The 25,449-nt window shown below is 36.9% G+C and overlaps 1 protein-coding gene across 7 annotated transcripts in view; it reads left to right on the top strand.

Moving 5' to 3' along the window:
• The window catches only part of SLC4A10 (solute carrier family 4 member 10), a 172,380-nt gene that overhangs the window by 73,205 nt on the left and 73,726 nt on the right, over positions 1-25,449 (top strand). For all 7 annotated transcript variants that reach the window (XM_080399111.1, XM_080399108.1, XM_080399107.1 and 4 more), the window contains 2 exons: positions 11,292-11,438; positions 21,016-21,154. In XM_080399111.1, coding sequence (XP_080255237.1) covers positions 11,292-11,438; positions 21,016-21,154 — 286 coding nt within the window. The remainder of the gene's footprint in view (positions 1-11,291; positions 11,439-21,015; positions 21,155-25,449) is intronic.

Raw genomic sequence — 25,449 nt, 5'->3', positions numbered from 1 at the left:
CAAAGGATGTAAAATGTAATGCAGTGTAGCATGTATGAGGTAGGTATCTCTCTGCTCAATCTGGAGCAAGTCTGAGCATGTGCAAGGGTAGATCTCAGGTAAGATGTTTCTGGGGTGGCATGTAGGGTTTTGGTGTCTCTAGGGATAAGTGGCAGCCAGTGGATCAGGCTAGCAGTGACAGTTTTGGACTTAGGCACACAGCCCCCTTTTTTGAATCTCGCATTTAGTCTTCTGTAGTCTTCAGTCCCTTGATCGCATCTGTGGACAAAGTGAAACTATTCTATCTGGTGTCCTTAGAACACCTGACAGAAGAATTCCCTGCCTTCCCTTCTCCATGATACTGACTCCCAGAGTTTCTTTTGGGGTGAGCCTACCCAGAAAAATGTCCTTTTGCTGAGTCATTTTACTGATGAAGGTAAGGTAGCATTTTAAAAACGGACAGTTTTCTGGAGAATCACATCTTTAAGCTCAGTTGTAGACTCAAGTGTTAAGGCAATCAGAATTACTATGATGCTTTGTGTGTGACTACACACAACCTAAAGCCTCATCTCAAAATCTGAACAAGTGCGTAATTTAAAAATTGTATTTAATTACTATTTACCCCCACCATCCTAAATGTATAGGGTTGCTCCTTTGAAATATCAGTGAAAATATTATTTCAAAAATCTGCTTCTAGAATCAGAAATAGAAATTGCAACATGATGGTGACCCCCCACCTTTCCATCAATTTAAATTGTTTGGAACACTGAAAAATTCTGTAGTTAGCCATAGCTGTCTTTTCTTTAAAATAAAATCACATGCTTCATAATATTCTAACCAAATAATTATTCAGTGTAGAATCTGACATAATGCAGTTAGCTTTCTCAGATAAATTTCATGTCCACTCTAAGAGATCAGTGTATCTTAAATACACTGCATCCAGAAATACCAAGTGACATAAAAATATCTGAATAGATTATAAATTTAATATCGAGTTGCTGTTAATAGCATGTCCATTTGTTTCACAGCACATCTAGGCACTTTTCCATTTGGAAACAGTGGATGTGACTCACAAATGTCACTGTCCTATTCTTAACCAATGTACACTGTGTTGGGTTTTGCTGAAAACTTACCTTTTCCTAATGACATAACAAGTGTAAAATATGAAATTATATAATCAGGTGCTAATTGCATAGCTTTGTAAAAATCATATAATTAGATAATTAATATGTGTTATGTAATTAGCTCTTTGACAGACATTTAATTGGGTTTATGTTTTAAAAATGTCAATAGCTAGTAAGTGAATATTCTAGCAAAGACTAGTTTTGACAGAGTTTTAGTAGCACTGTATCAGCAACACTTCAAAACTCACAATTCATATGAAGAACTAAAGGTTGTTGAAATATGAAAAACAGTATTCAATTTCTTCTGAATCTTAAAATTGTAAGTATTTTGCTATTTTTTAATTTTAGATTATCAGCATTCAAATGTCTGAAATACTGATTTAAATGTGTACTAAAATTTCCATCTGAAATTTCTTGGCCCAGCAAATACTTCTATTTGTGTATTTTGGGGCAGCCATTGTGCAAATACATTGCATGTACAAATCTTGCTGAAAGCATGAAAATATCATGGTGATTAATGCTGCCTGGAAGAACAACTGCAAGACCAGAATTTTGCCTCAGTCTCTCTAGATCTGTGTTTTCTTTCCCTGTGCAGTATAGTAAAAATTTGGGGAGATAGGATGGGAACTGCAGTACTTATGGGAACAGAAGAGATGTGGTACTTGTCTTGGTGTCAGTAATGATACTTGCAATGTGTACTGCTAATTGTGTCTTTTTACTTAAGCTTTGCAGTACTTCAGAGGTGGATTGTTAGCAGAACTTTGGCATGCAGATTTTCAGCATGAATGATTTTTCCACATAATTAATTTTTCCTGAGTTGTAAGGTCGGGATCAGTCAGTAATACTAAACAGGTCATTTGTCTGACCATTGCATTAATGAGGGGGCAAAGAAAGCATTTCTAAAAGCAAACCAAGAACCCTGTCTCCCTGGTTATAATCATATTTTTTGCATGTTATCTTTCATTGTGTGTACAGACAAAATTACTACTGAAATATATTCTTTATCAGTGGTGGTATTCCTAGATGAGAATTGAGCACTGATTCTGGATACTAAAGTACTTAATTGCAAAAGGACTGGGAGCAGGTAGTCAAGTTTTCATAAACAGATGTGCACGTCAACAACAGTTGTACTCAGCATACTCTGTGATGTTGTCACTGATTGCTGTTGCTTCAATGCACATTCAGTAGTAAGTTTCTGACAAAATGGATACACCTACTTTTTCTCTCATGGATTAAAAATATTTGGATTGATCTGTAGGTGTCTGGAGACCTCAGATTCTCTCTGCATTGAGAATTTTGGACTATATAGATACGCAACAGGATTGGCACAAAGTACACTCTAAGGTCTTTTGCTTGTGCCCAGAATATTAGTTGAGAATGAAAATGACTGTTCCATGGCTGTCCTTGCTGGAGGTGGTCAGCTGCAGATCCTAGGTTTCTGTGGCAGGATTTCAGAACTGCTGTGGGTATTACTGTGGCGTGGCTTGAGAAGCAGCTTTGGTAGAGCAGTGGCTGGAGATAAGGTTGTTACGTGGAGATCCAGGCATGAATTGGGGATGAATTCTGGCTCTGTTAAAGGAAATCACAAAATGATCCTTGATTCAGAAAAGTCAAGATTTTGCTTAAGCTTTTTTTGTTTCATAACATTTTATCTGCCTAAGTGCTGTGGGAAAAATTTTTTTCATGGGAAATTGTTTCCCATCTTTCACATCTCTCAGGACACATAAAACACCATATCCAGTATATAAATCACCGTACATTAGAATATGCATTCTGATACTTTTGACAAAATTTAGGTGATGTGTACTGATTAATGAAAGTCACAAAAGACTTAAAGCTAAATTAGGAAATAAACATCACTAGTACAACTCTAAATATGATGCAGAAGCTGAGGATTTAAACTTAATAAATAAAAAATTAATTTAGAATGTTTTATGCTTATAGAGATGTTTTTTATTTAACAACCTGCGTTAAGATTAATTTTGATAGTAGATGTCCTTCTGACCAAAAAAAAAAAAAATCCCAGAGTATTTAATTATACTTTTAAAAAAAAGTTATTTTAGTTATTACTTCTTTTTACATCTGTTCTAGCCTGTCATAGTAGTTTAAAAAATATTTAAACAAAATTTTCATTTTATACAGTTAGGGTTAATATATGAAAAACTCATTGTGATTGAGCTCTAATCTTCATATATTTTTTAGTAAGAATCTGAGTAGCTCCAGATATCGAAGTAGGCTTTTATTCTCAAAGACTGGATGTTTTTTATAGAAAGAACATAATAGTGGACCTGTCTGCCACTGACATTATTTACCTGAAAATTAATAGAACCTAGCAGCTCACAGGACTGAAAGAAGATAAATCTTACTAACCTGCTGGCCTTGATTCAGCTTTGCCTCCATGTAGAAACAAGTCAGCTTACTAGTTCTGCTTGGCCAGACAGGAACATTGACCAAGGTCTCCCCTCCCTTTGGCTGCCAGGATGCTACAGCCTATTGCAAAAATTAGTTACCCTGTCAGTACAGATCCCCGGCTTGGAGCTTCCTTGCCTCTACTTCCCTTGGGTCCCCCATTCATTCTGATGTTCGTTAGACTTAGAGGGGTAGAATATAAACTGTGGAAGTAAACAGCTGGAGGGAGATGTGTGTTAGTCTATGCCTGTAATGTCAGATGTAGTTGTACAGCTGTAGGTCTTTGCAAAAGGCTCTCAAAAAGAACCATTGTGGCTTTGCAAGCACAGAATTCTTTTATTGTGTTGCCTACCAGGTATTACATGCTCTAGCTTGTTCTATATGTAATTTCTAAGGCACATCTTTCTGTAGTGCCCCTCATCGAGTTTTGTCGCCTTTTTCCTGTGTCTCAATATTCCTTGAAATCTCACTTGCTTTTCCCCTGAGCTATGCTTGCTCTCTTGCCTTGGCAATCGCCTGGTTTGGTCCCTTTGAATGGGTCTGTTGTCTCTTCCCAGGTAGTCCCATGTTTGTGGGAAGGTGGTTCACCTTGAAGATTTGTTAGTAACTCTGCAGGACATTTTCACAAAATCTCATTGAAAGTTCACATGAAGAATAATGAAATAATGAAAGCAAAGAAGTTATCACATAGCATTGGCTGAATGCCAAAGTCATAAGCTTTGGGTTTTGAAGTTTGACTTTGAGCTTCACTGACAAGAAACCTTTTCGGTATTTGTGACGACTAGTATTTCCAAATGTTTCACCTTGTGAAATTCTGATAAATGAAATTGGCATAAACCAACTTGTCATTATTGGTAAAAGCTGCAAAACAATCAGAAGACAAAACCATTCCATTTTTAACATACGTACAGTTGTGCTAGTACTGAATTTTTTGCTTGTTGCTAATTTAGAAATATAGGTCAAATTCTTCTCTCCAATAACCCCAGCTTCACCTTCCATCACTGGAATGTGTGTGTGTCTGTCTGAGATGGTCCTTCTAAGTTCTGTGTCTGCTGACTTTTTTTGCTATTGGCTGGCAAGGTCTGAGACCTAATCTCATGCTAGGACTGTGCATAGAACACCTCTGGATTCCTGGAGCAACATGGGGGAAATCAGGAATGAACATAAGTGCAGTTAAAAAGACTTTTTGCCCAGCCACAACCTGGAAAAATGTTTTGTTAAAAGGAGAGATTTGTTGGGAGGGCAGTGATTGATCAGGGGCTCTTTAAAAGGTACTTAACTTTAATGACTTCAGTGAGATGCTCTTGTCCTCCATATTCAGTATGTCCTCAATGCTTTCTTGGGCCAGGGATATTGCTTTAATTTTTTTTTTCTACATAATTTCTATTGTAAATTAACCTAGAACATAAGTTACATGTATGATCTGAAAAATTTGTGAAGGCTTTCTTGTCAGTTCTTCCAAATTACAGCATGGCAAAAAGGTGAAAAATGTACCCCAGCAAGCCATAGCCACAAACAGCAATATAAACTGTTGGTTTAGGAAGCGTTGCTTTTGTCCTTTCTGCTTTCTCTTTAGCTCTGCCTCCCTGCTGCACCACAATAACGAATCATGAGTCATGTACTCTCTACTCCTACACAATCCACCATAATAATTTTTTCTCCTATAAGGAAAAAAGCAAATTTTTTTAACTCTACATGGGCTGCTGGTTTCCTCTCTCTACATCACTGTTCATTTTTGAGGGGATGGAAAATTGCATTTGGTTCAGCTCTAGCTGGCAATACATGAAAGAGGCTTCAAGGCGTTGAGTGTTTTCCAGGAGAGGGAGAAACCCCTCCAGTCCTCCAGTCCTGCTGAGGTCAGCAATCATTTAGGACTTGGCTTGAACCACTGGCAAAATATTCACCCTCGAGGCATCTTGACTTTGCAGTGTGTTTCCTTAGTAGGTTATAGAAGCCTGCCTTTGCTTTTTCAAGACCCATCTGTTTTGTTAGCTGCCCCCGTCCTTCTGTCCGTCATGCTGGTGAGCAGGAATTTGAAAGCCTTTGTCTCAGTAGGTGCCTAAGGCAGATTCAGATCATTCTGAGTGGAAGGCAGCACAGGCAGATGTACCATGGGCACCTGGCGCTCATGGATCTTCAAATCCAGGACAGTCACTTTTTGTGCAACAGGCACTAGCTTGGCTGGTTCACTAAGCACTCGAGTCCCACATGCCTGCTGTAACATGGAAACCTGTAGAGCCTCTACTGATGGGGAAGTGGGGAGGTGAAGGTGCTTCGTATGTTTTTCTCCCAGCCAAATGGGTGTGTGTTTTCTGTGTTAAAATGTGAGGCACTGGGGCAAAAATACCCATACTCTTAGAGGTCTATTAAAAAGATCTTAATTCCTCTAAATTAGGGGAAACATTTACAATTACTTTCTCTCCATCTCCATTTTCCCTTGCAATGTCACATCCATTTCAGACAGTTGTAGTGGGTTTTCCAGAAATTCCTAAGTTGTTAAGCACCGTAAATTATAATGAGATATATGTTTTCAAAGCTTTAGCAATCTAACTACGCTTCTCTTCCTTTCCATTTATTTAATGAGTAAGACAGATAGCTAGGACAAGCTTCTGCTTTAAAGACCCAGACTGCCAGGTTCTGAAAACCATTTCTAGATGTTACATCTGTCATTTTCAAGAGGTGGAAAGTGCAGAAAATATTTGCTTTTCTGAGGTTGTCTTTTTAGATGGTTAATTTGCCATTGGGTTCTTAAAATAAGATTTAGATTTAAGGAAGAATTTCTTTTTTTGGAATACGACAACTCTAAGCAACCTGTCTACTTAGATTTTAATCTGAGAAAGGTTTCTGCAAGATGCATTCATATTACTACTGTGTATTTCATGTCTGTCTTTTTGGGGGTAAAGAATTCATACCTCCACAAAGTGGAGATACTTACACAATACACTTTTTCTTCAAGAGTTTAGGGGAAATCCTGATTTCTACATAAGCTTTCTTCTGTCTGAAAATTAAATATAATTAAGAGGGTCCCTTTTCAACCTTTTATAATACAGTTCGGATTTATTAATGTAATCCTGCAAGAATTAAAAAACACTTTATAACAAGGGTAATTATTAATTTAATTCTTAAAATATTTTTACTTAGGGAGTGTTTTAATGTTTTGAAGGTAAACTACAAGGAGACAAAGCCTCTTATGCTGTAAGTGCATAATTTGAACTAACTTTATATTCTGGGTTTTGTTCCCCAGCTATGTCAAGTTTAATTAAGAATAGTCTTTTGTTAAAAAACAATATTTATATACTTTAAAAGCAGATGTGCGACATTGTATAAAGATGACGTTGCAGAGCAGATCAGTGTATTGCATTTCTTTAATAAGCTTTCAGATTGTCAATGATCTTTGTGTATTAATGTATTTTCGCAGAGGTTTAGTTTTTAAAAATGATTCACCTCTAAATCCTAATACTGAAAATATGATGTGCCTATGTTTAGCTTTCCTAGCAGCACATCTGGAATAAATCAACATTTTAGTTTGGAGTATGTTTTTGCAGGAACAAAATCACAGTCTTTCCATGATAAAAATCTGTTGATGTTAATGTAAGGTTACTTGAAAAAGCTTGGGAAGACCAGATAAATGCTGTGGCTCACTGATACCTAAATTAGTTCTGATTTTTAAAATTATAACATAAATCAAACATAATATAAACAGTGGAGAGGAATAAATCTCTCTCAGCATAGAAATTCTTTAATTTACTCTGAAGGAAGAATTAGCATGAGAAATCCTTTTTGATCTATTAGCTGTACATATTTTTCTAAGAAAGGATAACAGGCCAAACTCTAAAGCATGTCCAGAACCATAAATCTGCATGCATGTACCTGTGTGCATTTTATCTATATATGTTTCCATGGACATGATTACATGTGGCTGTGCATGCATGCACGAAGTATCTACCATAGTCCTTGGCTGAGAGGTGCAGAATAAAGAAATCTTTCCTGTATGCTTTTTCCTGTTACAGGACGGTTCTTTGGAAGAGTGGAGAAGCAAACCAAACTAACTGACTGACTATAGTAATAATAAAATAAACTGTAATTGGCCACTTTGGCTGTTAACATTTTTTGCAGGAAAACACAGCCACTGGAAAAATACAATTGAAAAAACCCATTCTGTAATTGTGCAACAAATCATAAAACATGAATGCGTTTGTAGGTTTTTGACTTACAACTTTAGCCCTTTCTTAGGTGATGGGACTCTACAGCATACAGTATACAGTGCAGGTGATAAAACTGTCTGAAAGTGATGCTCAGCATAGTATTTTTGAAGACTTCATTTTAAAAAGTTAAAAATCCATTGTTATGCTCACCTCTTAAAACTGTAATTTCTGTGTGAGAATGGTTGTTAGGCTGTACCTGTTGTAAACAGTATGTGCTCTTGTGTAACTTACAGTTGTTACTATTTCCTATACTGTAGTGCCTTTTTAGCCTTGCAAAAAGATTAAGAAATTATGATCTAATTGAGTTAGACACTGTGCAAATGTACAACAGAGCAGAATTGTTTTAAAATATTTAAGCAATATTCAGGCATTTTTAGATGGCATCCCGATGAAGTAAATAATAAACCACACAAAAATGTCTTAAATATAAATGAAAGAAATGCCTTTGTACAATTAGTTATAAACTGTAAAAGAACAAATCTGAATTCTGTATGATATCCTGCAATTGACTCTGGCCAAATTAAAATTATAGATGTGTTTTCTTTGGAAATTTTGGTCTGTTTAACCAAGATCTTATAGTAAATATAGGTGCTGGGGGTATAAAATTGTCTGTTTAAAAAACCAGTTCTCTTTACCCAGTTTTGCATTTTTGGGGAGGAAACTGCTTCTGTTGGTGTCACTTGGAATTTTACTGTTGATGTCAGTGATGTTCAGGAGCTATCAGCAATCTCTATTTGTGGTATGCTGGGACAGAAATCTTATGATAACTGCTTTTGTGCACCACATTAAAATAACAGAGTCTGACTGATTTTTGGGACTTGCTTATAGCAACAGGAATAAAAAAAAATCCTCTTTAGATCTTGAAATGTAGCATTTTTGGACAAATGTTTTGCAAAAATCCTTGTTTTGGAATTGTGGTTTAAGGGTTCATTTGGTACTTCTGTTAGAAGTTTTATATTAAGCAGAGTTCTTCTTTATTCTCATCTTCAAATTATTCTCATGTTTAAATAATGTAAGTCTTTAGGGAAAAAAGAAATCTATGTTGAAGAACTTCATTGGAACAGGTGTGGATGCTCCCCTCCAGAGTAAGGCAGCAAGAAACTGTCTTAGAGAAAGCATGGTGCTTCTGCCCTGCTCTGCCCTGGAGACTGCAGGGGAGCCTTGGGGCTGGCATTCTGGGCCTGGGAAAGTTAGACCTCACTGGAAACTCTTGTTTAGTCATGTCTCAGTCAATTTGTACAGGAAAAAGTCCTCTACATTCTGGGCACTAGTTTATTATCTTTACTTTAAAAAGTTACTTGGAGTAAAGGTCATTTTACTCGTGGGATTTCTTTTATTCCACTGTCATTTAGATTTCATTAATTTTTCCTTTGTTCCCAGCTGGTCTTTTTTTTGCTTAACACTTATGCCTTTTTAATAAACCAGAACTTCTTAACTCTTTCAGATTTTTTACTTTTGCTTTTTGATCATATAATTTTTCTATAGAAAACTATTCCTTTTCCCCTGTCAGTTTCTTTTTTTTTCCCTCTCATTTGCCTGAACCTTGTTACAAGGACTTAGAATCTTCTCTGTGTTTATTGAAATTATGCCTTGGTAGAAATCTGTTACGCTCAGTAGGTTCACACAGAAGGGATAAAATGAATTTTGCTTTTTCCTGATCATCTCTTTCAGTTTCCAGGTGCTTCTTTTCTTTTCAGTGTGAACTGATTCTGCCTGTATAGGAATAATTGTTGTGGCATTCAGACACACACGAATGTTCTGGCATTTTAGTTTACTTTTCCCCAGTTTACTGAATAAAAAACAGTCTGGACTCAAGTCCTGGATTCAGCCCTGGAAATTAATTGAAGTGTGAACCAGAACCTGCGTTTCCTGAGGCAGGCACTAACTGAGCATTGAAGTGGCACAAAACTAGGATAAGCATGGCCACTTCTATCGCAAAGCAGCAGGAATGTATTAAATTACTAAATGAAAAAAGCTATCTATTTGTACCTCTGGATGTGATTAAAGTCTTAGAAAGGTAACTCCCTTCCTTTCAAAATGTTGTTTTGTGTTTTTTCTACCCAAGGAACAGGACAAGGAAGTGCTGAGTACTACGTTACTGCTGTCCTTCAGTATCTTTTTAATAAATTCTTTCTATGGAATACATTTTCCCTTGTTTCATGCACCACTGACTGCAGTGCATTTGGAATACTCCAAAGGCAGCAGTTCTCTTTAAAGCATTTCTTGGGTTAAATGTAATAAGCAAGAAGAACGAGGTATCTAAAAAAAAAAAATTTTTTTTTTTTTTTCAACTCGTGGCCTTTGTTTCAGAAAAATCTCCTGACTTTACAGGAATAGTCTCCCAAAAATTGATGCCTCTGTTTTCTTGTCTCCACTACATGAATTAAAGTTGAAGTAACTAGTGTGGTATCCAGAGCCTTTTCTCCAGCTTTTGTAGCCCTGCCTCTGCAGAGAATTCCTGTCAGGCTTGAATTTCTTTGATGTATTGTGACAAATGCTGCCTTGCTGTGTTTTCTGCCCCCGATGGAGTCCCCGTGGGATTAGAGATCACGTGCTAACTTAGCTTAATGTTCTTGACCTTTTTCAGATGATTGACACTGCCGAATGATTACAGCAAAGCAGCAATTATCCACTAGCTGTGTTATGCTCATTTCAAGGAGAAAATAAATGTTATTTGAGATGGTTAATCTGGACTGTGTCTTTCTGCTGAGTAAATGTAGGAGACCTGCCTGTAGTGAGTCATGATTCCTTTCCCATTTGTTCTGTTGTGTTGTACTTTCTGCACATTTCCCGGGCTCTCCCCCTTCTAAATGCTTTACTGTGCTCTGATCCTGTTAGCCCACAGAGCTAAGAGAGCTAAATCTTTAGGGCTTGATCAGCAACATAAAATCCCTCAGGCTCAAAGATGGTGGCAGGCATGGCAATGTGTACCTTCTTATGTATTTTATTAAATAAAGTAGAAGGAATGCAAGTACAATAAGCTACCAGCAACATATTTATGATGTAAGCACATAAAATTGTGTAGGAATTTTTCATTCTAACTTCCATACTGTTTTATTGGGTTTTTGGTCTCTTTTTTTCTTCTTTTCTTTTTTTCCTTTTCCCTTCAGTCCTACAAGAATTCTGTCAAGGTTTGGCTCATAAATAGCAATGAGTTTTGTAAAGTTCCTGTACACACATAGCAAACAGCAATTTTACCAAATGTTCAATGCAGAGAGATCCATGTGTCTCTTCATGTTACTGTTTTGGAAGACATTTTACAGAACACCTGTCTGGCTTTAATGAAAGTTCACGCACAGAGATGCAAATCTGAAGAAAAAAAAAAAGAATCTGGCACTGCAACATAAGGACTTCAATACTAGGATTTGTCCTGTATCAAGGGGTTCTATGTCTGTGATGCTGCATTATCAATATTGTAATCAATAATGTTATGACTATTAACATTAGAATAATCAATATTCTACAATACACAATTATAATAATTATTACATCATTAATGCTATTATAGTTATTAATATTGTTCTTATGTTGCCACAGCCCATTTTAAAAAAAATATTTTTTTTTATACATATAGGCCATCGAACATTGTTCATTGGAGTTCATGTGCCACTGGGTGGAAGAAAAAGTCACCGACGCCATAGGCACCGTGGACATAAACACAGAAAGAGAGACAGAGAACGAGATTCAGGATTAGAAGATGGGAGAGAGTCTCCTCCTTTTGGTAAGATAAATTCTATTTTTTCATAGGTATATGAATAATAAACATCTGAATGATAATGCATACTCCGTCCTGTTATGGCTTGGACATGATTAACAGTGGGATTTTGGAGAACCCACTAGAGTCTCTCCAGTCTCTACTGGAGAGCTAAGATTTAGTCCTCTGATGAAAGGCAGCAGTCAATAGATGAGAAATCTCTGTAATTTCTACCGCTGTAAGCGGCTGTCCTTAAGCGTTCTGATAAAGGTAGACTGCCACCACCACTGAGAGGGGTAGGTGCTTTATGGCACCACCAGCCTTCAGTGAAGCCTCTGGAATATTTGCTCCTAAAACATAATGTAGAGGAGTTATGGTTCCTTACAGTTAGTTTTGTCATAATGTTGATGTTGCTGAAGCTGCAGTGTTTTATCAGATGTCAACTGTGATCCAGATAATGTTTGCCTTTTTCCTTACATGATACTATAATGTGCCACTGTGTGATGAGTCTGCTAACTGAGGACTTCAGAGCAAACAGGAAAAAATACCATTCAATAAACTCCTAAAATTGCCCAAATTTTAAATTAAAAACCATTACATAGAACAAAAAAAGGTAGTAATGAATAAATTGGTTAATTTATTACCATGAATAAATGTGTCTCAAAACACATGAGAATATTATTTGGTGTTCAAAAATAAAAAATGCATGTGCTGAAATGTCCAAGGCTATATGGTAAGTGTTGAAAATAAAATGGAAGCATGTATAGAAAACAATTTGTCAGTTGTAATGGAAGAATATATATAATTTCAGGTTACAGAATAGTAAATGTAAGGCTTTCTTTTAATCCAAAATTTGTATTATATGTGGAAAGCTATGGAGCAAGTTGAATATAAGTGCAGATGGTTAAATATATTGTAAAGAGCTTGAAATACTCAAATCTTTCACAATGAATTATACTGAGAATGAAACAAAGTCAAGACTTTTTCAAACTTAGTAGATATGAGTTATGTTTGAAGACTAAACAGTGAAGAAAAAATTGGCTGTGGTGGTTCTGTCTATAATGTATTTCAAATGTGTGGACCCGATACTGTATTGAAACTGGTTTCTTGAAAAACAACAAAGTTCATAAATTATTAAAATAGTTTTCAAAAAATACGCATATATACATATAGTATCAGATGAAAAAGAAACAATTGAAAGTTACATTAGCCAAGAAGTGGGATATCTTAAACTATGAAGCAGTGTCTTCTGTTGAGTCATCTGGTTTTGTGTAAGTGCCAGTATATGACACATTTTGGCTGAGAACTTAGCTCTGTTCTTTCAGCTTCTGGAGACCTAGGCTTGTGTCCTTCCTAATGTCAAAATTAAAAAAATAAAAAGAAATTAACTGGCTGAATCTGTCCTTAACAGTCTTTAACAGTTGTGCACACATTAAAATGCACTGTTCAACACCTCCAGTTAACTGAAAATCAGCCAGTGTTCAAGAGAGCTTCAAGAGTGGAAAGGCAGTAATGTGAAAAAGAGAGTTTTGAAGTGTATTTCTAAGTTGATGCTCACAGCACTTTTCTACGGGTGTACTTGTTTGAAATAAGTGCAGGACTGCACTTTTGTAGGTCACAATTTCTTTTCTAAAGGTGTTATAACTACCCATTAAAGGATGTGTAGGTCATGTCACATAAATTATTACTTTAATAAAGCCCAGAATAGAGAAGATATAGGCCAGAAACATGCAGGTCACCGTTGGATCCAGCCTGCCGAAGATACTCTTCAAAATGCTTGGCTGATGATGATTCAAAGGAGCCAAAGACAGAACTACCAAATACTCAGAAAAATTTGGACATACCCAATTTTTCCACCCTGAAATAATATGTAAGTAGTAAAATTTGAGGACTTTCCCTCTTGGCTATCTGATTGCTGGAAGTCTGGCCAGACAACCAGACTTTGGCTGAGCCTTGACATTTGTCCATCCAGGCAGAAATGTGGCATCACATAACCAACAGTGAAAAGGGTTTGCCTTATGAAGGCATATCTGAAATTTTACAATGATGGAGGGGTTATAAGCACAGTCAGAGCAGGCAGACAAAATTATACAGGGATTAATCATATATCCACATCCTGGCTTTTACTATGGATTTTCCTTACAGGAGTTTCAGACAGGTGGTTTTGCTGCCTGGGGAGAAGCATTGCTTTTGGAGACAAGATAAGCATAGTTTTTCTGTGCTTTATTTACACAGAGAGTGCAACAGATAACTTACCACACTACATCTGAATCCACTAAACCTCAGTAATGCTTCTTAGCTTTCATACCCCGTGACCACAAGGTTATAACAGTACACAGAGGCTGAAGGAAGTTTTAAGGAAGATGCTAATGAATAACTCAATATGAGGGACTGCGCTACCTAAGAGAGCAGATTCAAAATAGTCCTTTAAGTTATGAATCATTCTGATTTAATTGAACACGCAGAAGTGCTTAGCTCCTTCTCTCTACAGACAGCTTTTAATGCATTTCTGCTGAATAGTAGGAGGCTGTATTCTTGGGAACTGGGCGGGTGGAGGGGAAAGAAAAAACACTTTAACAAGCAGGTGCAAGAAGAAAGATAGAGAAAATAAGCACTGTGAGACCAGCTGATAGAAAACAGTGCTTTGAAGTAAGTTGGAAAAATACATTAGGATTTTTATGGTACAAGAGAATAAATTAGCAGTGTTTTGAAGCAGTGAAGTGTGAAAGGAGGCGTAATAAAAGCCAAAGATGCAACAACTGAAGAATAGAGATGCTGGAACAAGTAAAGGCCTGAAATATTCAGACATGAAGTGTTCCAGACTGCTCAGTTAACCAAGCATGGGATGAAGCATTGTTTTTTGTCATAATTTATAACCATATATAACTTCATCTGAGAAGTGCCATTAGGTGCAGACCTTGCTCTGCTATCACTGTTTCAGAGAGCTGGATAGTACAGATAGTACTGTGGGGCTGTGCAGGCTCACTCTGAGTGGACAGGTGCTACCTAGTTCCTGTCCAGTGAAAAATAATTTCTTAAATGGTTTTCTTTGTATCAGCATGGCTAGAAAACACTTGTATCCAGTGTAATGCCCATAGGTGGAAGCTTCTTGGTAATCTCTGAATCCTGTCTGGGAAAGCTGTACTAGTTACTCTCTGAGGGAAGGTTTCTTCTTGAGTAGATTTTTTAGAACATTCTGATGGCAGCCTATAAGTTTTCTTTCTTTTCTTTTTTTGATCTCCTACTATCATTTTCAAAAATAACCCAAGTGTTCTTAGTGTGCAGATTCAAAGATTGTAGACAAATAATATGTAGAATATGTGGTTAGTGGAATAAAAAGGAGTCCTGTTGTTTGGGGGCACAGATCAGTTACTCAAATTTGATTTTTGTTTTCCCCACACCTGGTTCTCTCTGTCTGTTTGTCTGCCTCTTGATGAGATGAGGTTGCACAAGCTGTTTCTGTTTTGCTGTAATGATGTGCCTTTGAGCTGCATAATTTGTAGATTACATGGCTTGCTCATGGAGAGGCTGTTTTGGGTAGTAAAATTTCTAAGATAAGTGATTTTAAGATACTGATTTCCACCATCTTGCCTCATAATTTTGGAAGAAAAGGAGGAAATCCAGTGAAATTACCCACTCTAGTTCAAAAATGCAGTAATGCTGTTTGCTTTATTGAAGAGGTTTACTGTTCCCAGCTGAAACGCTGCTGTTGTAATTAAGCCCCCAGTTTCATGCCTTCTTTGGGCTCCTCTCCTCCACAGCTTTCCTTAGGGGGCAAGTATTGTGGCTGCTCTATGAATAAAATTAGGGAATTGGTGCAAATAAAAACTAGTTTGGCAAAAAAGATGTTTCTAGCCTAGAGCAGCTCCTTGGTGCTGCTGGCTGAAAGGGTGATGGGTGCCAGCCCCAGGGGCTGCCGGGCCACAGGCTGGCAGGGACCACTCACTCCATCAGCACTGCAGATCATGGTGGCACCGATTCCCTTTGGCTGGTAGCGTTGCACTTGCTTGGTATGCATGTGGATTTTAGTAGCAATTTTCAGTGGTTTTTTTAATGTCTGTTTTTTTTTTCTGTAACCAGTGAAACCGCTTTCTTGTGTTTGCACTTACAAGGTAGAAATACTTATGTTTCTGTTTTAAAATGGGATGGAATAGGAAGACTTTAGCTTTCAGCGGGGTCTCTTTAAGGACAGGTTTTGTGAGGGTGAATTGTGAATTGAACTCAGCTGTGAGGGCAGGGGTTTGATTTCAGCCTCCTGTGGTGTCTTCTAGGACTGCACACTGATGGGGCTTGTGCAAGGTTTGCTTTATTCTTTTAAGAAATCTGGCTTTAATAATATGTAGGTTTAAAGAGGCTTAAATTAGTAATTCATGATACTGGATGCAGCAAGGGAAGCCGAACAGCCCTGGAGGTAAGCCTAACAGAGCACTGCACGCACGGTTCAGGAAAGGCTCCCTGAAGGTAGTACAAGGGAAAAAGCGACTTATGGAGGGGGACTTCACTTGGTTACTAGAGGGGCTTGAAGAAAGTATAAAGAAAGGTCTCAGCTGACTACTTGGTGGCTAACCTCAAACGTCAAAGGGATATTAATGGGGCAAATTTAGTTATTTGTAAAGAGTACAGCTGTTAAGAGAATTCTATCTCTCCCTTGTCTGCTGAAGGATGAACTTGGAAATTTGAATCTCTGGGCAGCTGTGGAACAGTTTTCAGCAAATCTGGATTAAAATAATGTATCATAACTGCAGTTGTAAGAGTCTAACAAAAAGGAGACAATTGAAGCTTGGGAATTGTCCATATTGTCAGAACCAAAAGATAAGATTATTTGTCACAGTCCTGAGGTGTTGGAAACAATTTGTGTGAATAAAATGCAGAGCGAGCTTCCTGAAAACAAGTTTATTCATACAGGGTAAAATTTTCAGAGGAGCAAGCAAAGGATTTCTTTCTCCCAATGTAATACATGGTTTCTAAGGTCTGTGAAGGAGATATTCAGAACTGTGCTATATGGCTGTTTACTGTTTTATGTGGACTTTAGTAATGTAAATTTTTTTTTAATTTTTACCATGTTTTCTAACTAAAACCAGAAGTAATTTATAATCCCTACCTTTACTGATTAGCTGAGCGGAAAGGGCAAAGTCCAACCTCCACAGGAAGGAGGTTGGGGGAGAAGCCCTAGCCACCACTGTCTTGGTGAGGGCAAGCAGGAGGATGATGAATGTGTGTCTGTGTGTGAAATGATACTTTCTGTTCTGTGATCCTGTGAATTTTTCATGATTTCCCATTTGTTTGAAAAGAGCGTTACAGATGTCAACTGCATTACACTACTTCACTGCCTGTCTGCAGCCTGTCCTGTGCAGTAAGCAATCAAAAAAAAAGTTTATCTATTAATATTACTTTAATGTGAAGGTACAAGAGCATGAGGCAGGGATTAAATCTTGTTTATCATGTAAACTTCTGTTATATAATTTTTAATATTTAGCATATTTTCTAATGAGGAAAAAGTAATTTTTCACCCCTACATCTTTTGACCCCATAAGAGGTATTAGCCTACTAATGCTACCCTTACATGCAGGTTCTCAACAGGCTTAGAAATAAAAAACCCTGTTCTGACAATTGAGCTAATAAAGCGTTACCATAAATGTATTTTTGCACTCTTTCTAGAGTTTATCAAGAGCAGAGGACAAAATTTAGATACATTTTATACATACCGAAGGTGGTGTTTCTTGCTTGTGGTATGGCTTGGGCAGATTGTGTGCCGTTCTGCCTGATGGTAGCAGGGTGGTTTCTCCCAGGAGAAATCCTGGCATGCACTGGGGAGAAGATATGGATCACTCTGAATGGATGCAGGTCGTTTGCTGGGCTGAGTTTACATGGAGGTACTGAGAACGATCCTGCTTTCTTATCCCAGCACAAGTCTTGATTTCACCTTGCCACCTTACGCAAGAAGGACCAGTCCTGACCCAGATTTCTGGTTGCACGTGGGGGTGTTTTAAATGAGAGAAATGCCAGTTATAATTCTTTCCTACATGTGTTTTGCAAGGTGAGATAGTGATGTAGGCCACTGTTACCTCCCTACCTGCACTCAGTGCTGTTCTAGGGAACAGCTCTTTGTGTTCTCCTCTGGGAATTACATTATTAGCAGTTCTGTCTTTCAGTTCTGCTGTTTTGTCATGTCTATACCTGTATCTTGCTTATGTTTTAGGGATGTTAATGACTTTACAAAGAGTCACAGTAGTAAGCAGTATGTCAGGTTGCTGCAGGGTCACTTCCTTTCTGTAGCACTGAATCCCAGTGTGAATTTGTGCTTTCAACATAGCTTATCTGTCAGGTCTTAGTTTTTAAAAAGTGCAGCAGAGTTATACAGATTTGTAAACCTGGAATACTCAGTTTTGCCATGCATGCAATGAATTTGAGGTATCAGAGGTAGTTTGAATGTCTGAATGAGTGCTGCATGGACGATGCAAGCCCAAGCTCAGAGAAACCCAGCTATAACACGGAGTCTGGCAGGAGGCTCCCATGGGCTGGTAGAGCCACAGCAAACAGAAAGCTGCTTCAGCTCTTCCTGGCTGAGATGGTTTACTAGCCAAGCACGGGTGGTGGTTGATGCTACTCCCACTCCTGTTGTGTATCAGACTTTCTGCCCAGTCCCAGCTGGTCCTGGAGGATTTCCTGAACTGGTGATGAGCCATTTACTTGGGAGAATTGTCAGCTGTTTATTGTGGAACTTTATTCACATATATCTCTGTGTTCAGTGACAGAAATACTAATGGAACAAATTAGTTCCATTCATTTAATTTTTTTAGCTTAATCTAGATTACTGTCATTACTTTTTAGAAATAGCAGTGATAATAGGAAGGATTTTTTTTTACACTGGTTGTGCTACTTGAAGTAGGGATAGACACAGATCATATTCAAGCCAATTTCTGTTTTCCTAGACTTCAAAAAACATTGAGTGTCCTAGTTTGCAAATATTATGCTTCTACACTGAGGATTAAGTTATCACAGTTTGACAGTCAGCAATTGAAGTATTCTTTCATACTGTTTTTGAATCACATATTACTCATTTTCCATATAACACATTAATGACATATTTGGTATTTATTACTGCTATGAATAAGCCAAATCCATCTGGCATTGCTCACATGCGTAATCCTGTTAACTCAGTTTTATAAGTAGAACCAGCAGATCTTATTTTTTTTTAAATTGTTTTCCTATTGTTTAATTATTTTAGAGTTTTTTCCTTGGAATAAAATTACTGTACTATATAGAGCAAACAATAACTCTCCCACTCCCCCACTTTCCAGCTTGGTGTCTGAAAATCAAGGTGTTTGCACCAATACAATTATAGCAGCAAAGAAAGATAGCCAGAATCTAGCAGCTAGTTTTACTGGTGTGTTAACAAGGAAGAAGAGAATTTAATGCATGTTTTGTCATTTATATAGATTCTTCACTGTGGTTGGTCAGGTAGCTGTATGTTATGCAGAAGACCCAGTAAGAGCAATTCACAGCAGTAACATGTTACCTTGTTACTACTCACCTGACTTCAAGAGATTTCTGATCCTCTGCTGTTGTTTCCACACTCAAAGTGTGCATTTGCATGAGTATCATAACTGTCATAAACTGCAACTCTGCTGTACAACACTACTCATTTGTTACTTAACAATAGCTGTTGCTGTAAATCGGTACAGGATGTTCCTGGCAATGCTTATTCTCACATTCTTACTTCAGTCCAGCTCTCTACCGAAGTAGCTTGTTTTCGACGTTCTGTCACTAGTCATTTGCACTTGTCCTTTGCAAGTTTGTATCTCACTGAATTTTGTCCTTCTGGGAAATTGTCTTAACAAGTTGCACGCTTCTTGACCAGAATGTATTTTCCAGTCTCAGATTAAACCTTGATGTTTGCATTTACTTTATCCTTCTCTAGAATGTACCAGCATGTGTCTATGAGGAACAAAAAGGAGGAGAAAAAAAAAAAAAAGGTAGAGAAAGATGGTGTGTGTGTGTGTCTAAAAGCAAGGTTGAAATGTTCTTAAAGGATAAGGGGACTAAATAGTGAGAGAGAAGAATAATAAAAGAAAGGGAAAGTGGGCGAGGTTGATGCTGTTCTCTAATAGTTCTATCCCCTTAGCTGTCCCCCTGCAGTTCCATTCTCTAGAGATTAGTAATACCTGAGCTTAGTAATTTAAAATAATAATAATACCTTAGTAATACCTCTCTCTCCTCTCCTATATTTCTTCCTGGATTTTCTTGCTTTGTGAAGTAGTAAATAGGCTTGACTGCACTATTATCTTTACACTCTGTTTAAGCAAATAGACCACAGGTAAAAACTGTCATGTATTGTTTGTCTTTCATTGCTACAGCAAGTTTACTACCACTGCCAAAAAAGGCATCACTACTGCTGTGTCAGTGGCCCATTTAATTATTTTTGATCAGTGCTGTATTTTCTCTTAAGCATTCAATGAGTGCCATCATCTCGTTTTTTTCAAAATTCAGCGAGCTTGAGTATCCTATGCAGTGATGCTCTTCCCTGCTACGCGGAAAAAACTGTAGTTTGTCTTACAAATACAGTTGTAGAACAGAACTTAATTTAGACAGTGTTCAAGGAATCGCTGAGCTGTTCTGCTGGATAATCAATTTTTCAGTTGACTGGCAGCCTGGCCCCTATCAGCTCTCACAAAGGACTTTTGGTTTCTCTCAGAAATCTAAAGTACATTAGCAGAAAAAATAGCTATGTATTTCTAGATAGACTGGGTTTCATCAAAAGTTTGTTCATTGGAGATCTGCATTTAAATAAGAAAATAGTTTTTTTTTTTAATTTTTTTTGGTAAGACAATAACATTTCAGCTATGAACACTGAATATAAATGTATGTTCAGGTGCTTTGTGAATTCTAGAAATTTTCTGAGTAACATGAAAAAAGAATAGTATGTCTCCAGAATATATTTAGTGGTCTGCACTGAAAGGTTATGAAGAAAAATGACTGGTAGTAAGAATGTAAAGGGAAGACAGAATAAAATGGGGAAGTTGGGACTTGTTCATCTGGAACAGTCTTAGCCATGTAGAAATGGTTTACAAGGGGGCAGAGGATGGTAGGTGTGGTGGCATACTCTTTTTGGAGTTCCCAGTTGTGTATTGATATTAGAGAGGTTTCTTTTGGTTTCTTTCTCCTGCTAGGTAAAACAAAGAATGCACATTTAGTATACTAGCTTTGTGATCTGAGCTAGATCTGTAGGTTTAGACTTAGGATGTGGCAAAGTGGTTTTTGTAATACTGGCATAAAAGACTTCCATCAGCTCTATCTATGATGCTGTCCGTGCTGCCTTTTTTCTGAGATACCTTTCCAGCTTCCGATAGTCACTACTTCTGTACAACACATTCTGTCTTTAGAGGAGTTATTAGCAGCCTAGACAACTACAGTATATAAAAAGGTCTCAGTCTGAAGGTGTTTGTGTATAAATGTTCTTACGGTATAACTATAATCATGTTTTCTGTGTGGCAGTAAGTGATATGGATGAAAGAATCTGGATAATCTCATGAAATTTTAGGTATTTTCTTGCTCATGGCAAAAGAATTGCTGTTCTGGACTTGATATTTTTATTTTTCCCCAGATACCCCATCACAAAGGGTGCAGTTTATTCTTGGAACAGAAGATGATGACGAGGAACACATTCCTCATGATCTCTTTACTGAGCTTGACGAAATTTGTTGGCGTGAAGGAGAGGATGCGGAATGGAGGGAGACAGCAAGGTGAGTGTTTTCATGAGTTTTAAAAAACTTATCTGTAGATATTGGTTGCTGGTGTATTGAGAAATGTTTTCAAAGCTGTGGCAAGCTCAGAAACAGATTTTGGATATAAAGCTTAAATAAAACCACAGTTTTAATCCTTAGACTGCTAGTATTACAACAGCATTTGTCGCTTCCTAAAGCCAAATGTTTTCATGTGGACTTATGAAATATAGGTCAAAATAAATATCAAGGGAAAAAAATCAAAGTAAATATATTAATAAAAAAATACTGGTTTTATTCCTATTTTAGCTCATAATTTAAAGAAACTTTAAAACTTTGTATTCTGTTTGAATCCTCAAGAATGATAAAATTACTATTATAAAAAGATTAAAGCAAGGAATAAGATTACTTTTGGAACAATAAAACTTTTACATATTCGATCAATGAACAGTTGATTTTGAGACTGAGTATTCAATGTTGGATTATTTTGTCTCTGCAAATCAGCGTGAAAAGGCTGTTTAGATTGCATTTCTGCTGAAAAAATAATATTGGAAAATATTTTTTTTTATTTTTGCATACTAGTTTCTTGAGCACCTAAATGGGAGGTGACTTGCTTAGTTTCATTAAGACTTTACATTTCTCAGCAATCATTGCTTAATTTTTCATCTTAGAACTTTAATTCTCTTCATCTGCTGGTATTTGTTGACAGTGTTCCTCAATGGTGCCCAGAAGTCTGTGGACCACATTTTTGGTGTCAGTAGTTTAAAAATTATGGAATTTTGGAAAGGATTTTGTGGGGAACTACATATGTGGGCTGTTTGGCATGAATGTAGCTGTTAGCTTTCCCTTTAATTTTACTGCAAATTCCTGTTTTCCCAGAGGGCCACAGAATTTTCTATGACCTTCCCCTCCCTCATCTGTCCATAGGAGGCATAGATGCTAAATATAGATCTTTACATGTAGGAAATTCTCATATGGGGATTGTGCTACAAAATGAATGTAGTAGTGTTCCTAAATAATCTTATTAATATTCAGAGAGAGAAAAATCTAATCAAGTTAATCATCTGCAGTGTTCTTATACTGATTAGGAATATATAGAACCTCTTCTAGGAAGGTTATCAGTTTCTATTGTGAATAAAAATAAAAATCACTGTGGCTGATATTACTTTTAAGCAGGGAAATAGCAGCTTCTTCAGCAAGAAAATATCCCTTTGCAAATCACCAAATTGTTTCTGAAAAATTACAACTATTTTTATCAATATAAGTACTTGATCAAGGCATAATTTGAAATAAATAGGTAAAATAAAGAAATTTCTATTTAGATTCATCTATCTGTATATACAGCCTTTCCAATTGTCATTTGGGAACTAATGAATCAAAAATGTTTAACAGAAACAAGATAGATCGTTGAAGGACAGGAAAAAACAGCAAAGAAAATGAAATTTTTTGAGTTTAGAAAATACAAGAATAAAATATAATAGCTAATAGTAAAAATTCCTTTAGCTTTAGAAGTAAGATGAAAGCAAAGAAAGAAGGGCTGTCATGCAGAAAGAGCTGGTCAAGAGAAGTGATCTTTTTCAATTTGGATCCAAAAATTTCAGACAGCATTTTACTTGGGGTGGCTGGCTGTTAGAAAAGGAGGAGATGGCAGTGAAATGACCAAATAAAAAATGTAGGCAAGAGGCAAAGTGCTTGATCTGTGCAAATAAGAGAGTGCAATAATTTCCATCCTAGAAAGCTGAAAGAACGTGTGTTTCATGTGTATGGTAAATCCCATCTTTCTGTGAATCTCTCAGGTGGGTTATTGCTGTACTATAGCAGACATAGCAAAACTGTTCTAGAAAGGATAAAAATGATCAGAACAAACAGAGGCCTGATAGATTTCAGAGCTATGGAAGGCTTAGAACAATATTTGAAGAGTGAGTGTAGACTTGGAGCTAAGTGGAAAATCGGATAAAATGCAATACAGTGGTGTATCATGTCAGACTAACTTAATAATGCTATTTAATCAGGTAATTAATTTCTGTTTTTCTGACAAAGAAAAAACAGTGGATCTATTTTTTTTTCTTTTTAGTAAAGCATTTGATATTATATCACAGTGGGAATTTATTACTTAAACTCTGCTGTAGTGTAAAAATTGTATTAGTGGGTAAGAAACTAATTGAAAAGGTACAGCAGGTCATGATGAAAGATTAAACTGTTAGTGTGAAAGGTAGTGACAACTAACTTCTGAAGAATTAGTCTTAGTAAATAGCTTTATTATTGAATCACGAAAAGTACTATTATAATAATGAAACTTGCTGATGGTAAGAAATTAGGAGGTATTGTTACTGTAGAAATAGATAAGCATATCGTACCCAAAGAACAAGGTGACTTTGAGTAGAGTAATAGAAATGGGATGGTGTTTAATATGCAAGTTCATTATACTTACAAACTGATACGATAGATCACTTTCAATACTGGTGGTTGATTCAGGACTTCAAAAACACTGATTTGATTAAAAGCATAATATGGAGAGGATACACCCTGAGTTTGTTGCTGTTCCAGCCTTATTATATGTTTTCCATCTGTGTGGAAAATGCCACTGGAAGTATTTGTAAATGTTCTTGTCTGGCTTTGGACCTAGTTCCACGTAGAATAATTTAAATGCAAACAATTAAGAGGAATACTCGGTCATTATTTGCATTTAAAGAGAGTGATGGCACTAGGTGGTTCTGTATTCATGTCACCAAGCTCTGCATGTGCTAAAGGGTTGGGTTGACTCTGATACAGTAAATCTTTGTGTTCTCAGTTTGATTGAAAGTGCACGCACAGTTCAGCCTTAAATTTTTTTAAAAGTTTTACACAGTTTGTACAAGATATATTTGAGACATTTTATTCTTGGTTGATCAAAAGAGTAAAATATCAGAGGGAGTCATGGATTAAGATGTGACTGAAGCTTCTAAAGCTTGGTGTCCTTTAGGTAAATCTCCTCTATTCCTATTTCATTTGTTTGGAAGAGTAAGTCCTTTTCTAGGTGGTTTTTTTTAGATGGTGTCTGCCTCCCTCCCAGCAGTTAGGAGGCTTCAAGGTTTGCCATTCTCCAGTTCCCATAATATTTCTCATGAGCAAAAGCATTCCTGCAGACTAATTAGTAGGAGCAAGAAAGTGCATTGCTGTTTACAGCCTATGCCATTCCAGGATCTGATTTAGGCTGTCCCATCCATGGAATTAATTAGGGAGCAGAATGGAAAAACGTAGTTTATATAATGAAAAAAATAATTATTTTTCCCCCATTAATTGATTTCAAGCCAGATGAAACATGTACCTTTTAAAATCAACAGTCAGTTTTATAATAATTTTGTATGTGGCTCAGCTATACAATTGTGTAGAGAATGCAAGATGTATAGTTTCTATTTTGAAAAAATATTGCCACTGAGTCTGTGGAGAAACACACTGAGGCAGGGTTTGTTTTATGCACACAACAGTATAGTTGCAAACTGCAACTATTAGGAAAGCAATTCATGTTCAAATATACCCTAATATCCTCTTGTGGTCATGGCTGGAAAGTAGTGCCTGATTTGTAGCAAGTTTTACCCAAACTGTTGGGATTCATATATCTGCTAATATGAAATGAAAATTTTGGCAGAATATCACTATGTTTCTGGAACAGAAACTCTGAAACTCTGTTCATAGTTTAGAAAGTAAACTGTTAATAGTGACTAGAAAATGCATGTACTGGGGAAAAAATATGAATATGAAGTGAAAATGCATCTCCCCTGGATCAAAGCTTTCTTCCAAAGAAACTAGGTCACAAAAAATGTAGGTTTGTCACTTCTTTTTTTCTGACATGCTTTGTTTACTTTGGTTCATTTTCTAATCAGCGTAGGTAGGCAAAAGCTCATGTGGAAATCCATACTGATTGCAAGATTACATTAATAACACTGACTCTCGAGCAGGTTGTGAGCACGTACCCCAGCTCTCTGCTGCAGATATAACTGACTATAAAATAAATACTGTTCAAATCACCTGCGTCATAGTGTGCACCAAAATGTGGTACCGAGTCTATAATGAGGCATGCACACTTTTATTGACTCCTGAAAAATGGATGGAGCTGACTTGTACACATGCACACACACACATCTGAGTAGTATTTTTCCTATAGTAACACCTTGCTGAAACCTGTTGGCATATTTTGTTTCAGCAAGTATGCTATCAGAGGAACTGAACTGTATGATTGATGCACCTGTGCTAGTCTTTACCAGTAAAAGAAAACCGTATGAATGAAGCTGCTGCTCTGTGTGATCAGGCACAACTAAGATAGCTCCAAATAGATT

The sequence above is a fragment of the Falco punctatus genome, assembly GCF_963210335.1.
Source record: "Falco punctatus genome assembly, chromosome: 8".
Lineage (NCBI taxonomy): Eukaryota > Metazoa > Chordata > Aves > Falconiformes > Falconidae > Falco > Falco punctatus.
The sequence above is the reverse complement of the archived record's forward strand: the minus strand, read 5'-3'. Positions and strand labels throughout refer to the sequence as shown.